The sequence below is a fragment of the Ursus maritimus genome, unplaced genomic scaffold (assembly GCF_017311325.1).
Source record: "Ursus maritimus isolate PB19 unplaced genomic scaffold, ASM1731132v1 scaffold_22, whole genome shotgun sequence".
NCBI classification, from domain to species: domain Eukaryota; kingdom Metazoa; phylum Chordata; class Mammalia; order Carnivora; family Ursidae; genus Ursus; species Ursus maritimus.
In genome coordinates this window covers 24,467,848-24,494,078 of record NW_024424675.1, presented here as the reverse complement: position 1 = coordinate 24,494,078, position 26,231 = coordinate 24,467,848, and the positions used below count along the sequence as shown (strand labels likewise).

The window sequence follows — 26,231 nt, the reverse complement described above, 5'->3', positions numbered from 1 at the left end:
TTTGCATTTCCTTTATTACCTCATATTTACAGTTCATTCTTTAGAAAGTCTGAGCCCTAAGAGGAATGCATACAACCAGAATTTTTGTGCAACTATTTATCAAATAAGTACTATTAAAAATATATTTATTTGTACACATGAACTGACTAAAAATTTTTAAAAGGTTCATTAAGCCAATTTCTAAATACTGCCTTTTGTAAAATCATTTTCATTTAAAATTCAAATTTCCTCCTGATATCAGTGGACGGTACAACTGAGTCATGGAACTGAGCAGCTCAACCAGTCACCTTATTCAGTCCCTTCTCTGGGCCTCAGAATGGGGATAATATAATATTAGTTACTGCAAAGGGTTATCACATCAAGTCTTAAAACAGAGTGTAAGAGTTCATAGAAAGGACGTGGTCATCGGTCTGAGGGTATGTGGGGTGATGAGGGGGGAAAGAAAATAATTCATTTTCTAGATTCAAAGGAACTATAAAAATTAGTTTGTACCTCTTCCTTTGACACTACAAACCTACCTCCATTCTTCCAGTGGAATCTCTAGAAAGTACAGAAGGCAGGGTGCAGACAAGCGAATGTCTCATCAGTGCCAGAGGCAAGTTGTTTTCCTCTTTGCAGGAAGAAACCCAGGAAGGCTTCAGGGTCAAAGGCAGGGGATGCTGCATCTGGATCCCTGGTGGGTCACTTACAAGAATGGTAGTTTAAGCTCATCTGGTCCCCTCCCCCCTACTTTACTCTTCTTTTGACCTTGGCCTACAGCCTGGTTTAAATTAGAAGCTAAAATGTTATGATTTGATAGCATTCAGAATAAAAGAGAGAGCCACTTGAGGGTACAGGGCCTAGAGCTACAGTGAAGGATATGCCAAGTGCACAGGACCTCCAGGCTGAAGCTATGGGGCTGGCAGAGGGGGGCTCATGGTACAGTCAGGCAAGTTTCTAGTTCCCTCCTTCCTTTTGCTTCGGATTTCTAAATCTTGGACCCCCTTAGACGGCTTGAAGTTCTTATTTTCTTTGAAAAAAAGTAACAGAAATTAGGGGGAAATACCTCGTGAGTGTTCTTCCGGTTTTTGCTTTAACCCAATCTGACTTCCTGTCTGAACTGAAGAGGTTAATCCTGTGATTTCTGTACTTTCTGGAGCCTGGAGCAGGTCACATGATATCAGCTTGCCACAAAGGAGCCAAACCAACCAGGTCTTTATTTCTTTTCCTTTAACATTTTGTTTATTTACTTGAGAGAGAGAGTGAGTGTGGGTGTGCTCTGGAGCGCAGGCACAGAGAGGTGAGGAAGGAGGGGCAGGGGGAGAGGGAGAGAGAGAATCCCAAGCAGACTGCATGCTGCAAGCAGAGCCTGGTGCAGGGCCCCATCCCACGATCCCGAGATCATGACCTAAGCCAAAATCAAGAACCAGATGCCCAATCAACTGAGCCACCCAGGTACCCCCCAACCAGGTCTTTCTTGATAACTGGGTCCTTCCCCAGGCCTTCTCTGGGACCTTAACTGGAATTTTCACATCTTACTCTCTTTCCCCAGCAACTTTTTGTGGTCTCTGCTGCTTCCAGGAGGGGGCCGAGGCAGAGGTGGCAATGCTGTTAGCTTCCTTTCTCTTTAGAACAGGTGAAAAAGAGTGTGAGCACTTGATCAGGCAATTGCAATGAACTTTTCCACCAGTTTTGTTGCCTCTAATATAACTATCATGTAAAATATATCTCTTATTAGCCCAAGAACTTAGGTATAAAAACTTTTGTTAGGTTTCAACCTCCTTTAGAGTTTTGGGTTTTTTTCCTGGTAACTGACTTTTTGCCTTTTTCACCATATCTGAGAAAGAAACAGTTTCTGTATAGATAATGCTTTTCTTTTTTCTTCTTTTTAAAAATTTATCATTTATTTGAGAGAGAGAGTGACAGCAGGAGCAGGAGGGGCAGAGGGAGAGGGAGAAAGAATCTGAAACAGACTCGGCACTGAGCATGGAGCCCGATGCGGGGCTGGATCTCATGACCCATGAGATCATGACCTGAGCCGAAACCAAGGGTCAGATGCCCAACCAGCCGCACCACCCAGGCACCCCTAGAAAATGCTTTTCTCCCTAGTGCTTTAGAGAGTTGGGAGAGGGAGATAATTACACATTTCTCCCCTTTCTTATTATAGTTAGGCTTTTCTTAAGCAGTCTGAGAATTCTCTTACTTCCCTAAATTTGTTTATACATTAGCAGCCATATAACTGCTGGCATGTAACTACAGGTTACATTTTTCAGGTTGAGAGTATATAGCCCATAGACCACATCTGGCCCACAGATGTGCTTTATTTGACCATGCTATTTAATTATTTTAATTAGTTGTCAACATTTTTAAAATTCATGTTAAACATTTATATTTCTGGCTTCTTTTGGAAAATTGGGAGATCTGTCTCCTTTAGACAAGGTATACCCGCTTCACAGTTTAGCATTGTCCCTGGGCTTCATTTCTATTACCCTTCACTCCTTTGTTACCTGCCTGGCCCCTGTAGGGGTTTGAATATGTGTGTGTGTATATATGTGTATGTGCGTGTGTCTATGTCCGCTGTACAGTCTAGAAAACAATGACCAGCCCAGCATCAATGAGTATCCTTGGGGCTCAGATTGTGATCTTACAATACCATTTTTACTCATTAAAAGAAATGAGTTTCTCAGAGAAATGGCTGATTCTAGGTTTAGGGCAGGAAACGTACAGGATAATCCTAGACCATTGTGATACCAGAAAACAAGGAAGCTATGAAAGGCTGTGGGGGTCATCTCAGAAGGACTCAGGATCCAACTTGAAGGGCGCCCACTGACCAAAGATGGACAGCTCGAGTTTCATTAGAATTAGAATTGCAATGGATTGGGGCGCCTGGGTAGCGCAGTCGTTAAGCGTCTGCCTTCGGCTCAGGGCGTGATCCCGGCATTCCGGGATCGAGTCCCACATCGGGCTCCTCCGCTGGGAGCCTGCTTCTTCCTCTCCCTCTCCCCTGCTGTGTTCCTTCTCTCTCTGGCTGTCTCTCTGTCACATAAATAAATAAAATCTTTAAAAAAAAAAAAAAGAATTGCAATGGATTAAAACCCATAATTATATTTAAATCCAGGCATTCATAATGATAATAAAAAGGTTAGTTGGTAATTGGTTAAATTAGGAGAATTGACAGAGAACCAATTCATTACCTTGAAAACTGGAACTAAAAGGAAAAAGTTAAGCGTTTATCTTGTCTTTCCTATACCATTAGGTAAACATATAGTAGGTGAGCTACTATAGATCTTTGAGCTTGCAAATGAAGATAGATTGGTAGGATATCATCATTTTGCAATACCGGTTGATCTAAGCATTGAGTGTTAATAGCTACTAATATGAAAAACAAACAAAAATCATGCCTCCTGAGAAAAGAACACACCACCACCAGAGTTTTGCCAAGGGGATCAAATCGAAATTGACCAAGCCTCAGGATCCAGTTGCCAATTTGCAAGAAATACTGAAGATAAAGTATGTAATTAGCAAAAACCAGATTGTGGGAAGTTCTACAGATTAAATGCCCAGGTTCTTCAACCCATGAATTGTTAGGGGGCACAAGTGGAATGGGTTGGAGGACCTATAAATTAAGAGACTTAAAAGTTGCATTAAATTTTTTAAAAACAGGCAAGCTAAACTATAGTGTAAAGGGATGCACATTTTGATAGAAAACCATTAAGAAATGCAAGGAAGTGAATCTCTACAAGCCAGGATCAGTGGTGACTTTGGAGGGAGGGGGAGGCTGTGGCTGGGACAGGGCACAGAGAGAGACTTGGAGAGTGGCGGGACATTTCTTCCTCTTAACCTTATGGATTTTGTCTCATAATCATTCACTCACTAGGTTATGTATTTGTTTTATGTGGTTTTCTGTATTTTGTGTTTTATTTTACGATGAAAAGTTTTTTAAAAATTGATCCAAATGTTTAAGGCACCATTGTCCCAACCCTTCAACTTATTCATTTCATTTTAAGTGAGCATTTGCTATTGAGAAAAAGAGGTGGGTAGGATGAATGCTTATCTGCTCACTGGGAAATGTGCAATGTGGACCTCCAGATGAGTCTGGCTCTAGGGTTTATAAATAGCACACCATCAAAGAAAGGGTCACTTGAGTTTCTTTTTTAAGCCTTTCAGGCAAGCCTCACTTGGTGTAATGGGAGTGGTCCTGAAAGATTACTTAATCTTTAATCAGACCCAGGTTTTTAAAGTAGATTTGGTAAACATTCCACATAACACTATATTCTCGGGGCTCTTGTTTCCTAAAGCAAACCCGACCCCTAGACCAAGGCTTAACAAAAATTATACCTAAAATTTAATGCACATTTTACATCACAGATTTGCCAGGAAAAATACCATTTTCCACTCACGCATCGACAGTAACGCTTTAGGTCCAATAAAGCACTGAGAACATGGCAGCAAACCAAAATGTAGGGGCTGCTAATGGATTTGTGAAAAGTGAAACCTCATCTCCTGGGTCTGTGCCTCAGACTCTCCTCAGAGAGTGGATTTGAACAATCTACCTGGTTCAGTTCTTCATGGCTGTCTTTTCCACTTCCCACTTCTCTCCTTCTTAAATACCATTAAGTAGGGAGGAAGGGAAGAACGAACCAAAAGAACATTTTTACTTTCGAGGGTTTTTTCCTCCATCCCTGGGCTGTGGTTTCCTCCCTCCCTCCCTGCCTCCCTTCTCTGCTAGATGGGAGTATTTTTTAGGAAGAAAGGATCAGATGATCAACTCTACAGGGAACTCAGAACCTTAAGTGCCTTCCTCTTTGAATTTGTCTGTGGATGACTCCTTTTTGTGGAATCTTTTTCCATCCCCAGAAATATAATATTCTCTTGAAACTGTTATTTTACAGCAGTGCTGTCAGTAGAACTTCTTGTGATGATGGAAATGTTCTGTATCTGTATATTGTCAATTGTCAAAATATAAATAAACTTAAAAAAAGTGAGTGCAATTGAAGTATTCAAAAGAAATGGAATTGATTAAACTGTTTTAGAGACGCTTATTACACTCGCATGAAAAGGGAATAAGAATCTAGGAAGGTCGGGGCGCCTGGGTGGCACAGCGGTTAAGCGGCTGCCTTCGGCTCAGGGCGTGATCCCGGCATTATGGGATCGAGCCCCGCATCAGGCTCCTCCGCTATGAGCCAGCTTCTTCCTCTCCCACTCCCCCTGCTTGTGTTCCCTCTCTCGCTGGCTGTCTCTATCTCTGTCGAATAAATAAAATCTTAAAAAAAAAAAAACTTAAAAAAAAAAAAGAATCTAGGAAGGTCTATAACTTCTTCCCTTGGAGACGGTGCCCCAGGCTTCATTCCTAATCCATCTTCTGTCAAGCCTTTGTAGGAGGATTTCCCCTGCCTCTGGAATATTTTCATATTGTCACTTCTGCCTTGAGTGAAGCTTTTTTTTTTTTTTTAAGTTTATTTATTTATTTGTTCTTTTAGTAATCCCTACACCCAACGCAGGGCTCACAGTCCCCAGATCAAGAGTCACATGTTCTTCCAACTGAGCCAGCCAGGTGCCCCAAGTGAAGCTTTTTTACAATAGGTGATTGGAACAACTGGAAGGGGACAGAGCTGGGACTTAATGGACCTTCTAGAATGATTTGTGTGAAGTGCTTTGTGCCTGCTTGCTAATGAATATTTGTTTAATAAATAGCTGTTAAGTATACCGGAATCTGGTCTGGAACTTGCTTTCTTTGCAGCAGGAGTGTAGAGTGGGAGCTTACTCTCAGGCACCTCAAACTTCTTTCATGGCAACCGTTAAAGCGCCTGAACTGCATACTTTAAAATAGTTAAATGTATGTTGTGTGAATTTCACCTCAAAAAAAAATCTAATATTAGCCCATTGCTCACATTTTTCTAGCTTTGACATAGAAAAGGGGGCTCCTTTAAATCAGCTCTTGTGTTCTTCTGAGCCTTTCCTTCCTTTCTTTCTGGTACCATAAGATGTTCTAGGCTCATCTTGTATTTTCCCTGCCCCAGTTCTGGAATTAACTACTTCTTCGAGGATTCCTGGTTCCTTCTATTGGTGAATGCTATTTAGAAACCAAGGGTTATAGGTATGCTTTTAGCAGACAGAGCTATGAAATGCATGCATGTCCACTAACCGCCCCCCCAAACATGTCTGTGATTCTTTCTCGCTCTGTGTCTTCATACTAATGCCTCTGATCCCAGCATCTGTTTATACTGATACCTGTGACTCCAGTCCAACGCCACAGGGCTCACTTTAGTGTCTCCCTTTGCCTTGTGTATAATTTCTTTCTCTAAGGTTTGGAAGCCCAACTGTCATCATCTGCAGTTTATTTGCTAATATGTTCAGTTCTAGAACACATACAAAGTTGTTCTCGAATTGCTGTGAGAAATACCCATGTCAAAAACATATCTGCTGACTGGATTATACCATGTGCGTGTAGTTCTTTTTGTCTTTAGCGTGACAGTGTTGTGTCAGCTTACTGTTTCTCAAAGTCACTCAGGTTAGTTCTTCTCACACGTGGCCCTTCTGCATAGTTATCTTATTTGTGATATAGTTAAGCTCATGTATTACTGTTTGTATGATTTGGGCTTTCCCCTACACCTTGGTTGGCTTTAATGTTTTGTTTATTGGGGGATATGTGAAGAGACTAAGAAGTATTGCTATGGTTCTGAGAATCAGCTACAACAAAAAACATATTCGGAGAAATATCACCCTATCTTCATCCCTGCTAACTTGTTCTTTCCTTTTTCCTTCTTTCTCTGTCACCCTAAGTAACTATTTTAGTTTCTGGTTTACCCTTCCTGTGTTTCTTTTGCACAAATGAACAGGTACACGTGTATTTCCTTCTTTCTTATATGAAGGATCGCGTACTCTAGGTACCCTTTTGTGCTTTGCTTTCTTTACTATTAGTTCCTGGAAGTCACTGCAAATTGATGCATAGAGATCTTCATTCTTTTTTTACAGCGGAATATTGTACATTTTTACATACGCCATTGTATGGACGTACCATAGTTTGTTCAACTTTTTCCCTTTGTATGGGAATTTAGATTGTTTCTAATATTTTACAATCACAATTAATGCCTTAATGAGTAACCTTGTGTATATGTATTTTCATATTGTCAGAGGGGTATCTTCAAGGTAGATTTCTAGAAGTAGAATTACTGATCCGTGGTAAGTATATATGTAGTTTTTTTAGGTCTTTTCAAATTTTCCTCCACAGGGATTGTATGAAGTTTTTATTCCCACCAGTAATGGGTGATAGTGCCTGTTTTTCCACAGCCTTGCTAACAGAATGTGTTGTCACATTTTAAAATTTTTGCCAGTCTGATTATGAGAAATGGTATCTCAGTGTTTTAATTAGCATTTCTCTAAATATGAGTGAGTTTGAACACTCTATCATGTTTGTGGATTGTCTGTTCATTTTTCCTTCTCATTTTTCTGTTGGATTTAGGTCTGTTTTCCCCTCAATTTTTAAAAATCCTGTATATATTAGGAGTATTAACCCTTTGTCTGTAAATTTTCTTCCAGTTTCTCATTTGTCTTTTTACTTATTTATGGTTTTTCTTTTAACAGCTTTTATTTTTATCAAGGTATAATTTACATAGCATACAATTTACCTATTTAAAATATAATTCAGTGATTTTGGGATATTCACAGAGTCATGCGGCCATTACCACAATCGTTTCTAGAACATTTTTATCACCCAAAAAGAAACCTCATGCCCATTAACAGTCACTCTGTTTTTCCCCAGTGCCCCTCTCCCCTCTAGCCCTAAACAATCAGTATTCTGCTTTTGTCTTTATAGGCTTTCCTATCCTGGACATTTCATATAAAAGGAATCATACAATATGTGGTTTTTTGACTGATTTCTTTCACTTAGCATGAAGTTTTCAAGGTTCATCCCTATTATAGTGTGTGTTAGTACTTCATTCCTTGCATGTTTGTATTTCCATATGAACTTTAATCTTGTATAATCCCATAAAATAGCTTGTTGACATTTTTATTGGTATTGCATTATTACATTGAATTTATAAATTAAATTAGGAAACTGATCTCTTTATATAAAATTTTGAATCATCCTGGGGACGCCTGGGTGGCACAGCGGTTAAGAGTCTGCCTTCAGCTCAGGGCGTGATCCCGGCGTTATGGGATCGAGCCCCACATCAGGCTCCTCTGCTGGGAGCCTGCTTCTTCCTCTCCCACTCCCCCTGCTTGTGTTCCCTCTCTCTCTTGCTGTCTCTATCTCTGTCGAATAAATAAATAAAATCTTTAAAAAAAAAATTTTTTTTTTGAATCATCCTAAACAAGGACAGGGGATATCTGTCCATCTGTTCAAAACACTAGTCTTGGGGCGTCTCGGTGGCTCAGTCATTAAGCATTTGCCTTCGGCTCAGGGCGTGATCCCGGCATTAAGGGATCGAGCCCCACATCAGGCTCCTCCGCTATGAGCCTGCTTCTTCCTCTCCCACTCTCCCTGCCTGTGTTCCCTCTCTCGCTGGCTGTCTCTCTGTCAAATAAATAAATAAAATCTTTTAAAAAAAAAAAAAGACACTAGTCTTTCAGGAGCGTTTTAAAATTTTCCATGAATCGGTTTTACACATTTCCTGTTAAACATAATTCTAAGTTTTCTTTTCGTTGGTGTTATTGTAAATGTGGTTTTCCTGACCATTGTGTCCTCTAATTGTTTATTATTAGTGCATGTGAAGGCTATTTGTATGTTAATTTTGTACTCTGCTCCTTCACTGCATTCTTTTATTGCTTGTTATTTTTATCGTAAGTAGTTGTTGCATATATCTAGACACTAATATGATTTATTTTTAAGCTCTTTGTGTTATATTAATAATTTTTCTTATGTTGAATTAACTTTGAGTTTTTGGAATAAATCCAACCTGGTCATAACCCGACTTTATCATGTCCTGCTGAATTATGTTAGATAATATTTCATTTAGCATTTTTGCATTTGTGTTGGTAAATGGTCTTGGTATAAAGCTTATGATATTTGCTATGAAAGAGTTAATGTAAGATTAGAATAACCTGCTTCTTGAATGTTGGTAGAACTTTCCTCTAAAACTGTCTGGGCCTGCTCTTTTCTTTATGGGAAAATTTTTCATTTTCAAATTTCATTTTCAAATTCAAGTTTTCATAGGTTTTCAAATTTTCAATTTTCAAAATTTTGAAATTCAATTTCTTAAATGTTTATAGAACCATTATAATTTTGTTTCTTCTTGAATTAGTTTTTCCCTAGTCTTTTATTTCATGCTTTACAAAAGTGAAAAGACTAGTATAATAAGTACCTTTTATTTAGATGACCCTGTTACTGTTTTGCCACATTTTCTATATCTGTGTAGATATATAGATTTTTTTCCTTTTTTTTCTTTCCTGACTCATTCTCAGGGAGGTTACAAATTTATTAAAAATGTGCTATTCATATTTCCTACTTGGTTACCGATTTTTGTCTTTTTGATCTATCAGATAATGGTTATGTCTGTTTTTCCTTTATAGACCTGTCCATGTTTGTTTTATATATTTTTAGACTATGTTATTAGGTACATAAAATTTAGTTACATCTTTCTGATGAACCTTTTATCACTTTGGAACATCTTTATTTTTGCAATTCTTTATACATTAAAGTTTATTTTATCTGGTAACGGTATAACTAAACTAGTTTTCTTTTGACTAGTGTTTACCTAGCATAAATAAATCCTTTTCAATGTTTAGATTTTCAAAACTTTTCTGCATCCTGTACTTTACAGAAGAGATCTTGAAGTTTAAGCTGATAATTTCCTTCTGTCCTTGACATCCCCCAATATACCATTTTGCCTTCTCTCCTAGCGGCAGTACATACCTGTGAAAGTGAAGAGCAAAGCCTTCTGGATCTTCTCTTGGGAATATGCCATGATGTACGTGGGAAGTCTAGTGGTAATCATTTGCCTCTCCTTCTTCCTTCTCAGCTCCTGGGATTTCATCCCTGCAGTCTATGGCTTCATGTAAGTAATGACTTCATTAGAAAACTCTGAAAGCTAATTCGTTTTTCCCAGCTCCAGCTGGAGTCTGAGGGTGAGCAACCACAGGGAGCACCTAGACACGGTGGTCCTCAGACTTCAGTGTGCACCAGAATCACCTGCAGAGCTTCTTGACACCCAGATTTCTGAGCCCAACCTCTAGAGGTTTTGATTAAGTAAGTTTGGGATAGGAACCAAGAATTTACATTTCTTTTCTTTTTTTTTTTTTTAAAGATTTTATTTATTTATTAGAGAGAGAGACAGCCAGCGAGAGAGGGAACACAAGCAGGGGGAGTGGGAGAGGAAGAAGCAGGCTCCCAGTGGAGGAGCCTGATGTGGGGCTCGGTCCCATAGCTGGGATCACGCCCTGAGCCAAAGGCAGATGCTTAATGACTGAGCCACCCAGGCGCCCCAAGAATTTACATTTCTAAGTAGTTTTCAGGTGACGTGAATGCTGCTGGTCCAGGAACACACTTTGAGAACCACAGGTCTAGCAAGTACCTTCAATTTAGTGAGATGGAAGATAATTCTCTAAGAACATCTGAAGCAACTACAGGCCTCTTCCTGGAAGGGTTTGGTTCAGTCCCCAACAGGAATGGATATATTCCTCTACTGCAAGAGGGTCTCTAAGAGCCACCTCCCATGTGTCAAACTTTTAGAGAAAATCAAAATGGAGTATGAGTTCTGCAGACATATCCCAATGCTCTCTGTGTGGTATGCTGAGGAGGATGGTCGCTGCCCAAACCTCAAGGAACTCACAGCCCAGTGAAGTGTTGACAGTTACACCTGTCAGGGTGGGGCAGGGATATGGAGTGGCAGACTCCCTTTTGGGATTCCGGACTGCTAATGTGTGTTAAATCCTGGCTGAGCATAACCTTTAGTTCTTCATGCTTTTCCTTAGGTAGGAGTTGTATTGCTGGTGAAAAGCTTTCCCTGTTTTTTTGCTGACCCACAGATTGTGTTCTTTACCTCATTTCACAGAAAAGGAACTGTAGTCACAGCAGGAGGCAAAGACTTGCCCTGGGTGGAGGCCTCGGTCAGTGAACTCTGACCATGAGCCACTGCATGTTTCTCCCTTCTCCATGCTGCATTTATTGCCCTTTTAAAACTGTGAATTGACTTCAGTTTCAACTCTGTTTTTTAAGATAAAACATATAATATAAATTTTTAGAAGAGCCAGAATTGCAACGAATCTTTATCTGAAAACTAGACAAAAAGTTTTCCAGTGAAACCCTTATTTCTCAAATGAGATCTGGCATCCTAGCCGGAAGCTGCTGGTGCTTCTGCAAGGCTCCAGAAGTCCCTGTGGTGTCAGGCACTCCGTCTCTGGCTCCTGCCATGGGGATACAGAGCAAGAATGGGGAGCGGCAGGATCTTTGAGCTTGCTCCTCTAGGCAAGTCTTTGGAATGCCCCCAAGTAGATATTGTTTGTTTAAAACCCATTCCTCTTTTGTTACAGTCCTGGATATCTCCTAAATTTAAACATATGTATTTTAGGCAGTAAAAGAGGGGCTGGTCTTTTGATTTCTAGCCTGAATGCTGCCTCATTTCAGATCTTTGATGCACGCCAGAGTTTGGTTCAGCTGGTATTTGTTAAGGGTTATCATTTTCTGTTTCTCTGCCTCTTGTTTTTATTAATTACCTATATCCTGGGTGCCTGAAGAGCCCCTCACATCCCGATCTCCGTGGGGACAGTCATCCTTGGCTGTCCAGTAGTGACCAAAATCTTTAGGAGAAAACCGGGTCACAGCAGACCATTTAAAATTTGGCTTCCCCCCCCCCTTTGTTTTCTTCATTCCAGACTTTCTGTTCCAGATCTCACTCCAAACATTGGTCTTTTTTGGTACTTCTTTGCGGAGATGTTTGAGCACTTCAGCCTCTTCTTTGTATGTGTGTTTCAGATCAACGTCTTCTTCTACACCATCCCCTTAGCCATAAAGCTAAAGTAAGTGGTTGGACCTGCTGCTGCTTTGTCCACAGGGCCATTTGTAGTCTTGCAGGTGCCTTTCAAACTGGGAGTGTCCGCTGTTTATGCCATCTTTGCCCCGGGGACCTGCCCTTAATGGCCTCCGGTTCCAATAGCCGTAGCCAGCTGTAGAGTCAGTCCCACATGAGTACAGGCTGCTGAGAGGGTGCTTTGGAGCACCCTGATATTTCCCCTGGCATCACTCTGAGCCTACAGTGCTACTGAGCCCACTCACTATTTTGGGTAAGAGGAGGGGTTCAGAGTTGGAAGGTGTCTTTGGAAAAAGTGGATCTTGTTGGGTGCCCTCCATCAGTATCCCAGTGACAGGGGGCACTCAGGATGTATTAGTTGCGCGTTTGGCTGCCTGCAGCTCCATTTAATCTTCTGATCAATTTCCTTCAAAAGGCTTGTCTGTGGCGCTCTCTTCTGTAGTGTAAGAAAGCAAACACGTAGTGAGCCTGGCTCCACCCAGCCCTTTTTAGGCTTTCTGAAAAGGGTCCATACTTAACCCTTCCAGCATTTCTTGGAAGTAGGCATAATTTTATTATCATCACTTCCATTTTATAGTTGAGGAATAGACATTCAGAGAAGTGGAACAAGTTTCCCAGAGTCACGCAGCTAGTAAGTAGTGGAGCTAGGATTCAGACCTACGTTTGTTTGTCTCCAGAATCTATACTCACCCCCTGTACCATGCCAGACTCCTGAGAGAGGTCACTTGTAGTAGCATCTGGAAATTGGCCTATTATCCTGGCTTCAGAGAAGGGGAAACAGGCGCTGACACATGTCCAGGTGATGGTCCTGGGTGCCTGAAGAGCCCCTCACATCCTGATCTCAGTGGGGACAGTCATCCTTGGCTGCTGGTCCAGGGAACCTGGAGGGGAATTTGGTTTAGATTTCAAGAGCCTGAGTTCTCTGTTCTAACCTTCCTGCCAGTCTTCATGGCCAGTGTACCAATGCACATGGTTCCCATTCTGTAAAAGCTCAGAGCTCATGCCTCCTTCCCATTAACATAGCCTTGGCCTGGCATCTGACAGAAAACCTTCCTTGGCCTGGCAGTCTCCGGAACTCTGGCAGCCTTGCCCAGCCAAGCTCTCCAGCTGTCTGTTGTCCCCAGTCCAGTCCCTGCCTTTGCCCTGGTCAGGCCTAGCCACTCAGCTGCGAGAAGCTGGGAGCCTGGAACGCCTTTCCTCACTCTGTGCAGCCCCTTTCTTTGTCTGCACGTGAAAGGCCACAGGTGGCTCCTGGGTAGGCAACAGCACCACCCGCCCCAGGCCAGGGCTCCAGGGTTGTAGGGACAGAGGATATGAAGTGACCCCCCCTCTGCTGCGGCCCTCCTGTGCCTGGATCTGAGGCTCCACTAGCTCTCCAGCCCCTGCAGTATTTGCTTCCAGCGCCAGCTTGGTGGGAGCAGGGCCCTTCAGGCCGCCTCTCTCCAGACAGCATTGCAGGAGGGTCAGGTCTCCATATTTTTTGTCACTGTATTTTCACTGGCCTTTTCATAGAAATGTTGTGGTTCTTACCAGCTACCTAAAAAGCCCACAGCCAGTGATTTGGATTATCTTTAGGAAGATGCTCACTGAGCTAGCTGGACCCTTCTAGAGCCTACAGGACTGTGAGACTTTGCCAAGCTGAGTCTGAAGCATTTGCTGTGTAAAACCGCTCAAGTGTTTGGGGTGTGTACATGTTTGTCTCCACATCTCAGATTTACACCCACTGAGTCACCCTGACCTTTGACCTGCAAGACAAGAATACCATTAGTCTCTGAAGAAAACCTCAGTGAGCTGGGCATCCAGGTGCTGCACAGAAGTAGGCCGCATGCGCGTTGTTTAGGTACAGCTGAGGAGGGTGTAGAGCCGGCCTCTTCCTGCTGGCTTCCTCTTAGCACCTGGTCAGCTCTCGGAGGAACATTGGAGATGGAGTTCTCTCCCCACCCTTCCTGACGAGAGCTGCGATCATGCTAGGCACTCAGAACAGTCCTGGTGATGCTTAAGAGCTCTGGAGATAAACAGCCCCACTGCTTACCAGCTCACCTACCTTCTCTGAACTTCCGTTTCCTTGTCTGCAAAGTGTGGGTGACGGTACTGCCTACTTCGAGGAGTAGCTGACATGTCGTAGGGATCACACGTGATGGCACAAGGAAAGGGTCTGGGACAGAACTTGGCAGAGTGAAGCTTTAGGAAATGGTAGCCGTTATTGTTAGTTTAAGGTAACAAGAACCCCAGTTCCAGCGCACAAGAGCTGAAAAGCTGCCTGCAGCAATCAGTTTTCTTTCCGGAAAGGAGCTCATCATAGCTAAGGGCCCGTAGACTCCACTGACCATCCTGGCAGAGAAGAAGAGTGTCAGCAAGCAGGCACATCCTGCCCTGGGTCCGGTTGTCAGAGGAGCCTCTGGCAAGGGAGGCCGCCTGATGACTCTGACTAGCAGCCATTAGAGCCCAGTAATGAAGCTGACTTCATTTGTTTTCTTCCTCAGTGGCTCCTGGGGGAAGGCCCAGAGCTGGGCTGGGGGTTGAAGGGGGATGGGCTGTTTCTCTAGTGTTTGCTGGGCCCTCCTCCCACCACCTCTGGACTTCTCTGGGTCCCTGCAGTTTTCTGCTTTGCTACTCGGTCTGGCCCCCAGGTCTTGTGGGCAGCAGAGCCAGCCCCTTCCTGAAGTCCCCTAGAGAATATTTTTGGGTTCAGGGCATGGGGTTAGGAGTCTCTGGGGTGGACCTGGTCCCTGACTGATCTCTCCCTCTGTGTCTGCCTGTCCTGCCCCGCCCCAGGGAGCACCCTATCTTCTTCATGTTCATCCAGATGGCTATCATCTCCATCTTCAAGTCCTACCCAACGGTGGGGGACGTGGCCCTCTACATGGCCTTCTTCCCTGTATGGAACCATCTCTACAGATGTGAGTACTCCCGCCTCTGAACCTCTCGCGGCAGATTTATGTCAGCCTGGTCCCTGGAGGAAGCAGCCAGGGCAAAAGAAATCAATAGGTGTTTGCTTGGTGTCTGCTGTGCTAGCAGCACCGGGAAAGACACAGTGACCTGAGTGTCTGCCTGCTGGGTATTACAGACTAGTGATGATAATAACAATAAGCACTTTGGGGCGCCTGGGTGGCTCAGTCAGTGGACGGCTGCCTTTAGCTCGGGTCATGATCTCCAGGTCCTGAGATCAGCCTGGTCAGCTGCTTTTCCCTCTCTCTCTGCCCCCCAACTTCCTGCTCGTGCTCACTTGCTCTCTCTCAAATAAATAAATATTTTTTTGAAATGTTGTTTATTTTATTTTTTAAAAGATTTTATTTATTTAAGAGAGAGAGTGAGAGAGTGGGGGGAGGGGCAGAGGGCGAGACTCTTAAGCAGACTCCCTGCTGAGTACAGAGCCTGCCGACAATGTGGGGCTCCATCCCACGACCCATAAGATCACGACCTCAGCTGAAGAGCTGAAACCAAGAGTCCAATGTTTAACTGGCTGAGCCAGCCAGGAGGCCCAAAATAACCACCATTTTTTGAGCACTTACGCAGTACCCACCTGGTCACTGTGGTTCTAGGAGTGTTAGGTGCATCAGGTCAGCTCATCTTCACTCCAGACTTGGTGGGAAAATAGCGCCATTTTGCAGATGAGAATACTGAAGTATAGAAAGGTGGAGCCATTTGTTCAAGCTTACGTGATAGGTAAGTGGAAGGGCTGGCCATGAGCCTCTAGCTAGTGCTGTCCGGTAGGACTTTCTGTGATGATGGAAGTGTCCTATAGCTGCACAGTCCAATAGAATAGCCACGGGTGTGACTCAGAAGCTCGAGTTTTAGTTGGAATTTATTTGAATTTAAGAAGTCACACGTGGCTGGTAGCTACTGTATTGGACAGTGGAACACTAGACCTTGGGCTTTGGGCCATTTCCCAGCACCGCACCTGAACAGCCACAGAAGCCAGATGGCAGCACTATACGTAGTCTGCCTGCTCTGAAGGCCCTGCAGTTCTAACCGTCTCCTCCGAAGCTGGCGGAGTGAGCTGCTTCTGCTTCCTGGGCCCCCAGTATTTTCCTCAGTTGGACTCCGAGCCCTCTGTGAGGGTTCTTTTCAGTGTAATGGGCTTCCTGAGGGTAGGCTTAGCATTCACTCACCTCTGTGTCCCCAGAACCCAGGATCAGACCTGACCCACAACTCAGCAGCTGTTTTGGGGTGGGTTTTTAAGCCTCCCTAATAAAGAGGCAGTGTCAGTGGCCCAACACCACTTGATTCTCAAAACTAAAATGGGAAGGGAGCTGTGGAATTTTCCTTGCCTACAGGGGTGCACAGCAAGATGTCAAGAATGAACTTGGGGAGGGGAGGCTTCAGAGGAAGTAAATCTTTGTTATTATTTGGGGCTGTCTGGGTGTCAACCAGGAAGTGAAACCGACCGGCTGCTAGAAAGAAACCTACCTGTAAGTCGGGGCTTCTCAGTGAAGGTAAACAGCAGAGTGGGCGGACCAAGCCTGGGCTGCCCTTGCAGGTGGTGACCTGTGGGGCGGTGACCAGTCCGGCCTGACTGGGTGAAGGAAGTGGCGTCTTCTACCTGTGACATCCTCATTGCTCAGATAAGAATCACCCAGTCCAGCAGAGCAGAATGGCCAGTGACAAGTCATGAGGCCACCAAACATGTCAGCATGCCCCAGATTGTGACAGGGTGGGTCTTGGGTATGTTGATTCTCTTTCCCCAAAAGTAGAGTCATTGTTTTTTTAGCTGTCTGTCCCACACGGGGCACCTCTTGCCTGTGATTAATCCTTCATCCCGTGTTCCTGAACACTGTCTGGAGCCAGGAAGACTTGAATCTGGATCCTAGCTTTCCCATTACTAGTTATCTGTTTTTAGGAAAATCATCTAACCTGTCTGAGTCTCTCGGTTTTTAATCTGTCGGATGCGGAGAATATCTTCCATGGGTGTTCTAAGTTTGAGAAAGAACATATGTCAAGAGCACTGTGGTTATCACTAGTAATAACCATGCAGGGGACCTCTGGCTTAGTTCCATGATCAAAGTTCCAGGCTAAGTAGTCAGTCATTCAGAGTCATTGGAATAAACATATTTTTCAAACTTGAAATAAGTTATTTTATGCCCTCCAGGGTTGAGGCAGAGAAAATAAGGATGGGGTTTCTAGAAACCTACATGATCTAATAGATGCTGCAGCTGGCTGGCTGGGCAAGCAGTTTACAGTTCAGCTTGATCAACGATCCTGCACGGAGCGCTGGCTTCCCCCCTCGATGGGCAGCTCCTGTGGCAGAGAATACTCATGCTCAGGGTATCTGTGTGGGGCATGACAGCTGTGCGTCATGGCGTTTAGCCCGGAGCATCTCCAGGCTCGTCCTTTGGACCTGCGGGCGGAGACTCGGACAAGTCTCTAAGTCTAGGTTGGATATATTCAGACTTGTAATGTGGTTAAGAATTCAGTTTAAACATTAGTTGCCAGTGCCAACATGCCTGCTCACATACTCACTCACCTTTTTGTTTTCCTATCCTGGCCAGTGGGGAGGAGAAGAGGTATGTGGGCCCTGCCCCGAATGCAGGCCCCAGACCGGAACTCTGTGGTGCTTGGGGCCAGGATGAGTCATGCAGACACACAATTGCAGTGTTAGGGAACAGCCTGCTGGCAGAGTCCGTGCTAGCCTGCAGTGGTCTAGCTGAAAGAGCCAGTTACCAGAGGTGATAAAAGAATATAGATTAAAAAAATACAAATTATAGAGAATAGTAATACAATAAGCACCTTTGAAGCTCCCAGTTCCCCTCTGTGCTCCTCCCAGTGGGACTGGATTTTTCAAGTGGAATTTTATTTTATTTTATTTTTTAAGATTTTGTTTATTTATTTATTTGAGAGAGAGAGAGAGAGTGAGCACTAGCCAGGGGTGAGGGGGCGGGCAGAGGGAAAGGGAGAAGTGGACTCCCTGCTGAGTCTGACATGGGACTCGATCCCAGGACCCTGAGATCATGACCTGAGCCTGAGCTGAAGGCAGCTGCTTTACCAACTGCACCACCCAGGTGCCCAGAGAATTTTATTTCTGAATGCCTGAGGCTCAGAGAAGGCAGGGGACTTGCCTGAAGTTTCAGTTTTTCAGTAACAGAGGCAGGGACTGGATAAGCCACCCTGTGGGTGTGATGGGGAATCGGGTTCCATCTGACCCAAGTAAGTCTGATGAAGGGTGAGCCTTTCGTCTTATTCAGCCCTGGTCATCGCTGACATCTCTGACACCTGGTGCCTGGGACAAGCTGTCCTGTGCCCCAGGTCCCAGCATCAGGTGCTCTGGCGTATAGCTTTAATCCTGGCCTGCCAGCCAGCAAGAGTGAGTACAGCTCCCTGTTCCTGCAAAGGTCACTGCAGGCCAGAAGCCAACTGGATGCGGGTGACAGTTCCTCCAGGGACATGGGAGTGTATCTTTGCAGCTGTCTGTAATTGCAGCCAGGAGCTGCATGGGAGCCTGTGCACTTTGTCACCTTCTTGTCACCCTGTCTGAAATCCAGAGTGGCTAGAGGCAAGGGACAATGCCCTACCTGGGCTGTCAGGCCACAGGAGTTTTGTTTTAGGAATAGTGTGTATCTTTTTCAGCAAAATAATTTCCAGGAGATCAGGAAGAACCACTGAGAGGGGCGTCTGACTCTTAATTTCGGCTCAGGTTGTGATCTCAGGGTTGTGGAATCGAGCCCTGCGTTGGGCTCCACACTCACCTTGGAGTCTGCTTAAGACTCTCTCTGCCCCTCCACCCCCAACCCTAAAACAAATAAATAAATCTTAAAAAAAAAAGAACCACTGAGAAATGTAAATAGTGATGTGGGAGTGGAGGAGTGGCAAATAGATTTGTTCTCCTTTCTGGAGGTTGTAACATTGTTTACTAATAGTAATTCTCAATGCACGTATCCCTTTTTCCAGACTTCTTGTTCTGGGAGCAAGGAAGTCTCAGGAAGACTTGAGTCAAGGCTTTATCCTCTCAGCTTTGAAAATCCAGAACCATGGAAATTTCAGGTCAGAGAAGAGGACCCTGCAAGCCCTCCAGGCTGTTGTTTCCAAATTGTGGGAGCTCACAGACCACTGACACTTTTTTAAAAACTCTGGTGACAGAGTTGTCAACTTCTTGTTTTGCTGAAGACATTAAAATAGTCAACTGCCAGCCATTCATCCCCATTTCATAAAAGAAAGGACTTTTTAACAACAACAACCAGCAACAAAGAGACACCTGTCATTTCTCATGAATCTTAAGTTCAAGACATTTACCTTTAACAAGAACTCTGAACTACCATGTTCTGGTTATCATCACCATGACACAGACCAGTGAAATCTCCGTTACAGACTGGTCTGGGCCTCTTATTTGCCAAGGGTCTGCAGCTGTAATCCCGTGGCTTGAAGCCTTGGCTGCATATTAGAATCGCCAGGGAAGCTGTTACAAACTATTATGGATGCCTAGGCCCCACCCCTAGAGAGTCTGATTTACTCAGATCAGGTGGAGCTCCCCCGTGATTTTATTTTGCAGCCAAATTGAGAATCACGTAATCCTGTCCCCTTTCCGATGCATGAACCCCTGGTATAGCAGTTCTACCAAGTTTCTTTACAACCAAGACAAACAGCCTCAATGTTCAGGAGGTTCCCCATCTCTGAAATCTCCCCAAACTCTGATTTGGAAGAAGGGATTTCCTGAAGGTCAGGATCAGAGAGGGGAAGGGAACTTCTCTGTTCATTAAGTGCCATCTGGGACCCAGATCTATTGGTAAATTTTTTTTAAAGGCATTCTTTTCATTAGTTTATTTTAAATAATACTTAATAGTTTCTTTAAAAAACAATCGAGTGTAAAGAAAGAGATAAAAATAGCATATAATGGTACTGTCAGATACTCCTTATTGAATTCAAAGGGGGGGAAGCACAGTGTGATAGGCAGATTAATGCTCCCCTCCCCACAAAGATATCCACATCGTCCCCAGAACCTGTGAATGTCTTACTTCACGTGGCAAAAGCATTTAAAGTTAAGGATGTTCAGATGGGGAGATTAGCTTGGAGGTTTATCTGTGGGGGAGGGGAGAGTGTAATCCACAAGGGCCCTTAAATAGTAGAAGGGCTTGGAGGCAGGGGGCACGTGGGGGATCTCTTCCATAGTTTTGCTGTAAACCTAAAACTGCTCTAAAAACTAAAGTCTATTTCTTTTTTTTTTTTTTTTTTTTAAAGATTTTATTTATTTATTCGACAGAGATAGAGACAGCCAGCGAGAGAGGGAACACAAGCAGGGGGAGTGGGAGAGGAAGAAGCAGGCTCCTAGCGGAGGACCCCGATGTGGGGCTCGATCCCATAACGCCAGGATCACGCCCTGAGCCGAAGGCAGACGCTTAACCGCTGTGCCACCCAGGCGCCCCTAAAGTCTATTTTCTAAAAAAAGGTGGAAGAGGGAAGCAAAAGAGGAGGTCCGCGTGCTGCAGTGTAGCAAGGACTTACCTGGCGTTGCTGGGTGAAGCGGGAAGGGGGTCGTGAGGCAAGAACACAGCAGCCCCTTCTTGCTGTGAAGGCCAGCAGATGGCTTCTTCCCTAGAGCCTCCAGAGGGCACGAGGCCCTGAGGGTACCTTGATTTTAGCTTGTGAGACCCATCTTGGACTTCGGAGCTCTAGAACTGTAAGATAAACTGTGTACTGTTCAAGCCACAACGTTTGTGGTGATTTGCTGACAGCAGCCAGAGGAAATGCTCAGGAAACACCTGTGCCGGTTTCTCACTCGTTTACTCCGCGCGAGCCTCCTGCGAGTAGGCATTTTAGCCGTACTCTAGAGGCGGGGAAGGTGGGACTCAGGGAAACTTGCCGGTGGAGCAGGGATTTTAACCAAGGTGTTTGTCTTTCTAAGGCCAGGTTTGGGCACCCTGTCCTGCTCCTTCCCCTCCAGCTGTACCCCTCCTGCCTGCCAGTACCCGCCTGAGTGTCGGGGTCCTCCCTGGGGTTTCTGGGAGAGCTTCCTCCCTGGTGGGATCCCGTAATCCCTCCGGGAGTGTGGGGGGATGGTGTGAGATAGGGTGTCAGAGATGTTCAAATCATCTAAGGAAAAGTGAAGGACATTTGAAGAGAAAGGCAGGGAATCTAAGACATGAATTAAAGAAAATGGAAAACGTGTTCCTAAGACCCAGGGCTGTGGCACCATAGAGACTCTATGGGGGGCAGGGGGGTTCTAATCGCCATGGGTTCATGCTGCCATTCCCACCTGTGATCCCAGGTGAACAGACAGCACCGTGCTTGTGGAGAGGGAAGGGATTACCCTTGGACACTCCCAGAGTGGGGGATAGAGGGCATTGTCGTGCTGAAATGCTTCCACTGCGGTGCCCAGAGGCCTTCACAGTGTTGCCGACTGTAGCCATCCAGGCCCACAGTGGGAGGTGCAGAGACCAAACCTAGAACTTCCCATCAGCTTTGGGCATGGGAAGCCATTGACTCAAGAGTCTGAGGCTTGCCTCTTGGCACCCCGGAGCCTCTGAATCTGGAGGGGGAGGATTTCTGCTTCTGAGCTACCCAGGCTCTTCCTGGCCTCTCCATCCCGTGGGGCCATCCCCACAAGAAAGGGTGCCAGGAAGAATCAGCATTTGGCTAACCGTGACCATCTGTCTTTGCAGTCCTGAGAAACATCTTTGTCCTCACCTGCATCATTATCGTCTGCTCCCTGCTCTTCCCTGTCCTGTGGCACCTCTGGATTTATGCAGGAAGTGCCAACTCTAATTTCTTTTATGCCATCACGCTGACCTTCAACGTTGGGCAGGTAAGAGTCAAGGGCTGCACGGGGACAGGAATTCATTTTGTAGCTTCAGACATTCAACAAAGGCCATGGGTCCTGCAAACTAGGCATTCGGACATGAGTGAGTGGACCGTTCTTCCCCTGAAGTAGCCCCTGGTCCAGTAGAGATTAAAGAAGAGAGAGTAGAAAAGCTGAATTCCTCGGGCATTTATTGGGCACCATGCTGAGCCATCGCCCCAGTGAATTCTCCTAGCAAGCCTGTGAGATAGTGTTATCACTACTTTACAAAGAGCAATCAAGGCTCCCTCACACAGGTTGTCTCTTGCCCAAGGTCGTTGGAGGAGCCAAGAACGAAATTCAGGGAAGGCTCCATTTCTGAGGCTGCCCTCTTTCTGTAACAGCTCTGGTCTGCGTGGCACTGTAGTGGGTGCAGTGGTGGGGCGGGGGCTGCTTGGGGAGCAGGGGTAGGGGGAGGAGAGACTTTCCACACTGGGACAGCAGGAGCAAAGGCAGGGAGATGAGAACTAGTTCGGTCTACCTGTTGGGTAAGTCGGAACACAAATCATGGGGCTGGGAGTAGCGGGTGAGGAGGCTGTAGGGGTCAGAGAATGAGAGGTACCAGCTAGGAGCTCCGATTTCCCCCTGACCCAGGGAAAGCCCCTCCCTGGGTGCCATAGAGCAGTGGTTCTCAGAATCGGGGCGAAGGGGATGTTGTTAAGAATGTAGATGCCCTGTTAATGTTTTAAATCCTGTAGTTAAGTTGTGACTGTCACAATTACACGGCTTTGTCCAAAAAAACAAACAAAACCAGATTCCCTGATCCCACCCCTAAGAATGTTGAGCCAATAGATATGGAAAACAGGGTCAGGAATTTGTGTTTTTAATACGTTTTCCCGGAGATTCTGCTGCAGGTGGTCCAGCAGACTTCTCTGAAGTTCCCTTAGGTCAGCTCCATCTTCCTTGGGTCTGATGAGAATCAGTTTTACCATTTACCATTTCAATTGCTGTTGGCACAGCCAAGCCTTTCCTGTGCTTGATGGACTGGATGGGAAGCCAGGCGAACTGGAGAGACTAATGATGCCAGTGAATGGTCCCCCGGGAGAGCCTTGCCTCCAAGGTTAGCTGCTGGGAAGGAAGAGGGCAGGAGTTTGGGCTTTCGCAATGAGTGATGGGTCTGGTATTTCCTGCACGGACCTTTCTGGACAATTAATGTCCAGCCCAGCTATTTATCCTGGTTTGCGAACAGCAGGAAGAGAGACAGAGGGCTCTGTAGCCTGGGGAGGACCGTGCTGGGGGGTCCGTTCTGTCACACACAAGTTTATTCATGCTGGATGCTCAGCTCCGCCCGTGTCCGACGTCAACAGGAATGTGCAGGATTCAGCCTAATACTCGAGGAAATCCAGAAGGTTGTTCCGGCCCTTCTGTCTTGCTGTAATCCCTTTAATTATCCTTTGAAAGTGATGGCTGGCATGTGAGGGCATCGGGCCGCCCTGGGCCTCTGCGGAGTTTGGCAAACGCTCCACTGAACTAGGCCTCAGCTTGTCCGGTCATGAGTGTCAGGGGTGGGTCAGGAATACAGTGGCAGTGATCACGAGGTCTTCATGGAACTTGGCAGATAACAGCTTTTTCCCCTGTGGCTTTGTGAGGGAAGGGTCTCCATCAGTGGTAGGGGAGATGCTCGCAAGTGCTCAGGGGCTGTCGAAGGCAGGAGAGACTGGACTGTTGGAGAACGGGGCTGGGGGTGGGAACGAAACGCCAGCTAGATGGAGCGTGCTAGTTAGTGGCTGAGCTGTGGGGGAAAAACCAGGCTGAGCCCTTGGCGTTGTCTTTTTACCTTTAAGTTTTAATCTCTTTTTAAAATTTACTTTTAATCAGATGAGTAATACATGCATTCATTATTGCTGGGAAAAGAAACAAAATAGAAGCATATGGAATGAGATAGGGCCACCAGGGTCCCTGTCTCTTCCCACCCCAGGGCAGATGTCATGATTGGGATCGGTGTGGGGTGCCTTTGCAGATGTTGTCTGTGCGTTTACGACCGCTGTTAGTACGCGTGCACGCGTGCCGAGCTTGTCCGTGTGTACGAAGATATGTCCTCCTACTCTGGCCACTGCTCTCGGACTTGCAGTGTTTCACCTGATGACCTCCTCTTGATACTGGTTGCAAGAGGCCGTGGGCAGGAGGGCCTTGATTGATTTGACTAGGTAGGCCTCTGCTGATGGACATCGAGGCTGTTTCTGGTTGTTCTGCTATAAATGGAAGAGCCCTGGGCATCCCTCCGCATAAGCTCGTACACACATGCCAGGGTTTTCTCAGGACGGACTCCAGGTGGTGAGATTTACTGGGTCAGAGGACATGTGCCTTGTGCATTTTGGCAGATACTGCCACGTTGCCCTTCAGACAGGTCATACCAACCTCCAGGCCTCCCAGGTCTGGCCCAAGTGCCCATCAGCTGGCAGTTTGTGCAGACATCACACACCTGTGTCCTCGGCCACCTCGGGTCTGGACTCTTGAGTCAGACAACTTTGTCAGGTCAGATGTTTTCTGGGACTGCTGGCTGTGTTTGGGCGCTGTGGTGGCTGCTGCCAGATCACTAAAGGGACATGTCACATGGGGGCACTTACTCATCAAGGCAGTCACTCAAGTCCTGTCACTGTCCCAGAGCATTGACTGAGGCAGAAGAGCGCCCCTGGGAGGGTTAGACACACCTGCCTCGGGGTTGGGAGCCACAGAGCACAAATATGAGACAGTTAGAATTTTAGTAACTATTAAGTGTCCCCTCCTTAAAAAGGCCTTCCGTGAGGTTCCCCTGCTCCACTGCCTCCATCTTAGCCCGTCTGTTTCCTTCCTAACGCTCGCCCGGTTTGTAAGTTTATATTATTGTTTCTCTCTCTGCCTCCCCCACTCGCCTGTGTGCTTCGTGTGAGCAGAGCTCGGTCTGTCCTTCCCACTGCAGGACCCCAGCTACCGGCTTTGTGCTTGGCATGCAGCAGTTGTTCAGCAGACGGTTGCCGAATGAAGGAACGGCCAGGGAGATGGCCAGGGAGAGCATGGCGTGGTTAGGGGCCCAGTGTGCAGAGTAACCACTGGAGGAATCTAACTAGTGGGAACAGAGTCACCTTTCCTATTGTGAGTGGTCCGGGAGAGCCCTGGGGAGCAAGGAGTAGCAGCTGGGCCTTCCAGACATGGAGAATAAGAGGTCTGGGAGGTGGGCAGGTGGGGGGCCACGTGGCCCCCACCGGCCGAGGTTAGTGGGTAGCAGCTCTGTCCCTAACTCCTCTCCAGCTTCTGCCAGAACCTGATCTCTGTAGCTGGGGAAGCCCCCACATGTCCTCCACTGATCAAGCCAGCCCCTGCTTCCATCTGACCTACACTCAGTGCTTCCGTTGAGATGCATGGCATTTGGGGACATGTCTTCAGTCCCATGGATGGCTTTTCTCAGCTCTTCTAGCTGGGACTATACCTTAAATTCCCCTGGTCCTCCGTCTCCCCTCCCTGGGCAAGACCGACCAGAGCTGTCCTGGGAACCAGATGAGCATGGATTTGCAGCTGGCATCCAGAGCCCGGTCTGTCACTGGTCGGTGCGGAACTGAATGTGGAGAACATCTTGACCCACAGATTTTAAGTCCTGCTCTGTTTGAGTCGGTCAGTGCCACACTCTGTTATACAACAAACTGTTGATAAATTCTTAGTTCTACTGGCAGGTAAACCAGTGACTTAGGCTCCATCCTTTCCCCTGGGGCCATTAAGTTGTTGGCAGCTTGTGGCGTGGATCATTTGTTAATTATAATTGTGCCTCCGAGTCAGTAACCAGGAAATGACAACAGTAAAACATCCATGGAGGGGTGTGTGTGTGCGAGCGTGTGCGTGTGCTCACAAGAAAGGCTGGGGAGAAGGAGGGATTGAGATAGATTGGTTGATTGAGGTCCTTTTTTACTTCCTCACTGTGTGACCTTCCCCAAGTGACTTCTCTGGGTTGCAGTTTTCTTAAAACCAGGCTTGATAACCCAGCCTCAGTGGGTGTTGAGAGGATTGGGCATGTGTGGGTCCTGTTGCCATTATTCGTATGTTGATATGAGAAGTAGCACTGGTGACTTGCTCTTCGGAGATCCAGAGCAAACCCCCAGGGAACATTCAGACCGACGAACAGAAGGAAGGTGAACAAACTTCTTCCTTTTTTTTTTTTTAAACTCTTTTCTCCTGCGGAATGAAAAACAGTCATCAAGGATTACATATAAACCAAAAGTAATATGTTGAGGGGCACCTGGGTGGCTCAGTTGGTTAAGCATCCGACTCTTGGTGTCAGCTCAGGTCTTGATCTCAGGGTGGTGAGTTCAAGCCCTGTGTGGGGCTTCATGCTGGGTGTGGAGCCTACTTAAACAAAAAAGTCATGTATCTAAATTTAGCTTTTTTTAAAGAGTAAGATAAAACATCCCACTCACCCCCATTCATCTTAAAAACAGGGAACATGAGAAATCTCTTCCTAAAATTATAATGAATAGTGGCTCATGTTTACAGAGTGCCTACTAGGGGCTGGGCCCATATGATGCCTTTAATCTTCTGGATCACGTGCT

At 45.8% G+C, this 26,231-nt stretch overlaps 1 protein-coding gene and 1 long non-coding RNA gene across 9 annotated transcripts in view; one reads left to right on the top strand and one right to left on the bottom strand.

The window, feature by feature from the left end:
• Positions 1–26,231, top strand: part of PIGU (phosphatidylinositol glycan anchor biosynthesis class U) — a 79,791-nt gene that overhangs the window by 45,960 nt on the left and 7,600 nt on the right. For 2 of the 8 annotated variants that reach the window (XM_040638199.1, XM_040638203.1), the window contains 3 exons: positions 9,823–9,977; positions 11,794–11,937; positions 14,724–14,848. In XM_040638199.1, coding sequence (XP_040494133.1) covers positions 9,823–9,977; positions 11,794–11,937; positions 14,724–14,848 — 424 coding nt within the window. Of the gene's footprint in view, positions 1–9,822; positions 9,978–11,793; positions 11,938–14,723; positions 14,849–21,538; positions 21,682–26,231 lie in introns of all 8 variants that reach the window. The other 6 variants (XM_008698173.2, XM_040638204.1, XM_040638201.1 and 3 more) reach the window with 6 other exon arrangements.
• Positions 15,351–21,532, bottom strand: LOC121104600. The gene is made up of 3 exons (XR_005836930.1): positions 20,382–21,532; positions 16,359–17,186; positions 15,351–15,568 (listed from the first exon to the last, which is right to left on the bottom strand). It is a non-coding gene; the product is annotated as an uncharacterized LOC121104600 (long non-coding RNA).